At 38.9% G+C, this 4,803-nt stretch overlaps 2 protein-coding genes across 2 annotated transcripts; both read left to right on the plus strand.

Moving 5' to 3' along the window:
- Positions 1-231: 231 nt before the first annotated feature.
- Positions 232-2,543, plus strand: LOC141614427 (uncharacterized). The gene is made up of 7 exons (XM_074433172.1): positions 232-290; positions 379-449; positions 565-602; positions 705-932; positions 976-1,231; positions 1,327-1,362; positions 1,459-2,543. The coding sequence occupies exons 1-7, from the start codon at positions 232-234 to the stop codon at positions 2,541-2,543; spliced, it is 1,773 nt and encodes a 590-aa protein (XP_074289273.1).
- A 30-nt stretch (positions 2,544-2,573) lies between these two features.
- LOC141614428 (uncharacterized) lies at positions 2,574-4,224 on the plus strand. Its single transcript, XM_074433173.1, has 3 exons — positions 2,574-2,957; positions 3,168-3,881; positions 3,982-4,224. The coding sequence occupies exons 1-3, from the start codon at positions 2,574-2,576 to the stop codon at positions 4,222-4,224; spliced, it is 1,341 nt and encodes a 446-aa protein (XP_074289274.1).
- Positions 4,225-4,803: the final 579 nt, after the last annotated feature.

The following is a 4,803-nucleotide window of genomic DNA, read 5'->3' on the forward strand; positions in this document are numbered from 1 at the left end:
GCGTCACATCGTTTGACCTACAAATCACAAAGACACAAGTTAAAGTGCTATTTGCAGTTATTTCAATGGGTAAGTTTTCAGAAAATGAACTAATTTTCAAGTCATAAGACCAACATTGTTGTATTGTTTATAAAAAGAGGAAGAACTCAAAAATGACAAATGAGAAATTTGTGACTGTTATTTCTATTTCAAAATGTAGATACATTTCCGTATTATATAGAGACTACAACCATGGGGAGGCCTAAACGAATGCTCTTGGCTCCGTTACAGTCAGAGGCGTCAACATCTGTGTAAGCTGTGTTCTCCTAATAGCTAATGTTTGTTTTACTGATAGCTTAAATGTTTTGTAATTTTGTTTTTTTTTTTTTTGGAAAAAAGTGGGATGGGTGGCATTCTTACTAGACAGCCAAAAAAACCTCGTACTAGGCATCCTGTTATGCCGATACGCAGTAAGTCGTCCTATGAACCACTTTCTTTGATGCTGCATCTTTCTTATGCTAATATTACATTCTCTGTCTTAAAATAAATTTGTAAACTGTGTCATTGACTTTTAACTTCCATTAGGAGTCCCGACAGCAACTATAGGACAACCTTTGTCTCGTGTACCTTTGCGTCTACCTTCACTTCAACAATGTCAAAAATGCTAAGCGTACAAGATTGGATACGAGTCCAAAAACTTTTGCTGTGGAGATGGTACAATACAGATACCGAATAATGAATACCCTTCCGAATTGGCTAGATTATATACTGCAAGTACAGAGGATGCAGAACATTTTCGCAAGTACGCTAGGGCGTACAATAATCTGTTTGCCTTTAGTTCTATTGGTGGGGAATTTGATGCCGAAACACAAAAAGGGATATATGTTTTTAAATTGCATGGTCAGATATATCATCACGTTCCAAATTTGCTGCCCACAGACGGAAAAACCCAGGTATTTGTAAGATGTTATAGAAATTCTTATGCAAGTGACACAGACGAATCCATATTCACGATTCTTCCGCTCATTGAAAGAGATAAGTGTAGATGAAAATACACAAATCTTGATAAACAAAAACCCTCGTGGGGACCCTAATGTGTATAATGCACCTTCCTCTGATGAGGTTGCTGTAATTTTGTCTGATAGCTCATCATCAAGTCTATCTGAAGGCCCTCACATTTCCGTGACTGGAAAAGAAAATGACAGCCACAGAATAATGCACTATTATGGCTACCCTTTGTTGTTTCCCTCTGGTGAATCCGGATGGAGACAAGGTTTAAAAAAGAAAAAAAAAATAGCCACATTCAAACATTGGGTAATCAACCCACCTCACTTCCTGCTTCTGTAGACAGTGTTGAAGCTATATTAGAAGCAGAAGAAACTCGTGAGTAGATTAAATTTGTTGGACTATATACTTTACATAATCTATTTATTTAATATGTTTGTCTTTCATTACAATTAATTACTAATGGCATAAAAGTTACATCACTAGCGCCTGATGAGGATGAAAGGCAAATATCTTGTCGGGAATATTATTGCTATAAGTTGCAAAATAGACCCGGGAATATGTTGCTAAAAGCAGGGCGTTGCCTTCAGCAATATATAGTTGACATGTACGTCAAAGTTGAAAATACGAGACTGGACTTCTTCAGGAGAAATCAAGATACAATACATGCTGAGTTATATCAAGGAATATTAGATGCTGTAGACGCTGGAGAAAGATGTGCTGCTAATGTTGGTCGCCGTGTTATTTTGCCTCCAACATATATTGGTGGACCTCGTGACCTCAAAAGAAGATATCTCAATGCAATGTCTCTTGTCCAAGAGTATGGAAAACCAGACTTGTTTATAACAATGACATGTAATTCAAACTGGCCCGAAATAAAAGACCAGCTTGCACCCGGAGAAGAAGCACACAGTCGGCCAGATATCGTGGTTAGGGTCTTCCATGCCAAGTTATTAGCTCTCAGGAAACTGATAATGGAGAAACATATATTTGGAGAAGTTGCAGCATTCATTTATGTTGTTGAATTTCAAAAACGGGGTCTGCCACATGCTCACATTTTGATCATCCTGAAACCACCCTACAAGTTAAATTCTCCTTCAGATTTTTATAAGTTTGTGTCAGCTGAAATACCGTGTTCAGACAGCCCAAGATTACGTGCATTAGTGCTGAAGCACATGATGCATGAACCTTGTGGTAAATTTAATCCTGACTATCAGTGCATGAAGAAGAAGAACAGTATGGGACGGTGCAAATACAATTACCCGAAGAGCTTTACATGTGAGACAACAACTAATTCAGATGGTTATCCAGAATATAAAAGACGTGATGATGGACAGACAACAGTTGTTCGAAAAGCAACATTGAATAACAGATGGGTGATACCATATAGCCCCTATTTGTTATCACTTTTCGACTGTCATTTAAATATGGAAGTCTGCTCAACAATTGAAGCTGTTAAATATTTATACAAATATGTCTACAAGGGCCATGATAAGATATCTTTTAATTTTGTGAGAGGAGGCGACCCAAAACCTGTTGATGAAATTGAACAGTGTTAATCTGGTAGACGAGTTTCACCATGTGAAGCAATGTGGCGCCTTTTTGCATTTGATCTGTTTGAAACGCAGCCGCCAGTTATGGTGTTGCCAGTACATTTGCCAAATATGCAGACCTTGCAAATGAACCCAGAAGAAAATTTAGAAGCGGTTGTAGAAAATTCAAAGCGTGCTCGCACACCTCTTACAGAGTTCTTTGCGGAAAATTCAAAGAAAGGTGCTGAACAACTAACATATGGTAACTTCACCAAAAAATTTAGATGGGACAAAGGGGAAAAAAGGTGGTTCAAGAGAAGAACTAAACTTCTGGTTATTGGCCGAATAGTTTTTGTAGCTCCCTCAGAAGAAGAGCAATATTTTCTCCGCATATTACTTCTTCATGTCCAAGGACCTAAGTCTTTTGAAGATTTATGTACTGTTAATGGGCATACATATACAACTTTCTAAGAGGCATCTCTGAAGCGACACTTGATCGAAGAAGACAACACAGTGGACATGTGTCTAGGTGAAGCATGTTAAGTTCAGATGCCCTGTTCCTTGAGACATCTTTTTGCGGTGGTGCTCATTTTTTGCCAACCACTAAATCCGTCTGAACTATGGGAAAAGTACTATCCCCATTTATCTCAGGATTTCCAGCATAAATTCCCAAACGAATCTAATAAAGTCATACATCTAACAGCTTCATCAGTTGAAATTTCTCTTGAAGCAATGGGCAAATCTCTGAAGTCTTTCAATTTGGAGCACTTACTAGAATCTGAGAATGAGGAACTTCGGAGGACAAAGGATATTATTGATGCGCTTGATGCTCCTATTCCACAGAATTGTATTGATTGTCGCAGTATGCTAAATGCTGAGCAAAAGGCGGCATTTGATGCTATAGTTTCTCATATAAAAGAAGAGAAGCCTGGAGCATTTTTTATAGATGGCCCGGGAAGTACTGGCAAAACTTTCTTGTATAATGCATTATATGCAGAGGTCCGCCTAATGGGAAAAATTGTTTTACCAACAGCTACCTCTGGCATAGCAGCTGCTAATCTTCCTTCTGGCAGAACAACCCACTCCCGATTTAAACTCCCTCCCGATACTGATGCATCTTTAACATGTGATGTACCAAAACAAGGCAGTTTAGCAGCATTAATAAAGGCGACCAGCCTAATTATATGGGATGAGGCTTCAATGGCAAAAAAGGCTAATCTGGATGCACTTGATCTACTACTTCGAGATATGTGCAACTCTGACCTTATATTTGGTGGCAAAATCATAGTTTTTGGAGGCGATTTCCGACAAGTACTCCCAGTGATCCCTTATAAATCTCAAAGAGAAGCTGTGAAAGCGAGTATAGTAAACTCCTCATTTTGGCCAGACTTTATTAAATTCAGGTTGACTGAAAATATGCGAGCACGGGAAGACCCTATCTATTCAAGATTCTTATTGTCCCTAGGGAATTGGGGACCTGCAGACTGAAGAAAATCAATTTGTGCAGCTCCCACCCGAGATTGTTCGCCATTCTTCAGAAGCTGGTCCAGATCCTATAACTGAAATAACAACTGTTACATTTCCTGAAATTGATGTAACTAAATTTAATTCTGATATTTTCACAACTCGCGCTATCCTTACACTAATCAATGATGATGTTGATGCAATCAATTCTGTGCTGATAAATAAGTCCCAGGAGAGGCTGTGACATATAAAAGCTATGACACAGTACTTGACGATAAGTGCAATATCTATCCAGCTGAGTTTGTTAACAAGCTTTGTCCAGGAGGCATGAGCCCACATGAACTTGTCTTAAAGGAGAATTGTCCGGTGATACTACTGCGCAACATACTTCCATCATTTGGTTTATGTAATGGAACCAGATTACTTTGCAAACGCTTTACCCTAACCTGATCGAATGCATCATAACAACTGGGCACCATAAAGGAGAACATGTTTTCATCCCACGTGTTAAGTTGCGGCCATCAACATCAAGTAACTATCCATTCCAGTTCCAAAGGAATCAGTTTCCACTGAAGCTTAGTTTTGTAATGACAATAAACAAATCACAAGGCCAAACTCTCAGCCAAGTGGCTGTTTACCTCCCCAAACCTTGATTCTCACATGGACAACTGTATGTGGCACTATCCCGTGCTAGATCATCTAAACAGATTACAGTAGTGTCAAACACGACAACAAGTTCAACGCCAGATACCCATGTCAAAAATGTTGTGTCCTTCACTGTTCTTCGGCTTACAAATATTATCCCATAGCCAAACACCTAGGT

This window comes from Silene latifolia, chromosome 11 (genome assembly GCF_048544455.1).
Source record: "Silene latifolia isolate original U9 population chromosome 11, ASM4854445v1, whole genome shotgun sequence".
Classification (NCBI taxonomy): domain Eukaryota; kingdom Viridiplantae; phylum Streptophyta; class Magnoliopsida; order Caryophyllales; family Caryophyllaceae; genus Silene; species Silene latifolia.

What these genes read in the sequence shown, in the direction of transcription:
- LOC141614427 (XM_074433172.1), top strand. Translation starts at nt 232, where the DNA reads ATGGGGAGGCCTAAACGAATGCTCTTGGCTCCGTTACAGTCAGAGGCG. An exon ending in TCAGAGGCGTCAACATCTGT is followed by an intron (nt 291 to 378) that starts GTAAGCTGTGTT and finishes TTTGGAAAAAAG; the next exon opens with TGGGATGGGTGGCATTCTTA. An exon ending in CCACAGACGGAAAAACCCAG is followed by an intron (nt 933 to 975) that starts GTATTTGTAAGA and finishes CAAGTGACACAG; the next exon opens with ACGAATCCATATTCACGATT.
- LOC141614428 (XM_074433173.1), top strand. Translation starts at nt 2,574, where the DNA reads ATGTGGCGCCTTTTTGCATTTGATCTGTTTGAAACGCAGCCGCCAGTT. An exon ending in CTTTTGAAGATTTATGTACT is followed by an intron (nt 2,958 to 3,167) that starts GTTAATGGGCAT and finishes CATTTATCTCAG; the next exon opens with GATTTCCAGCATAAATTCCC. An exon ending in AAGCTGTGAAAGCGAGTATA is followed by an intron (nt 3,882 to 3,981) that starts GTAAACTCCTCA and finishes TATTGTCCCTAG; the next exon opens with GGAATTGGGGACCTGCAGAC.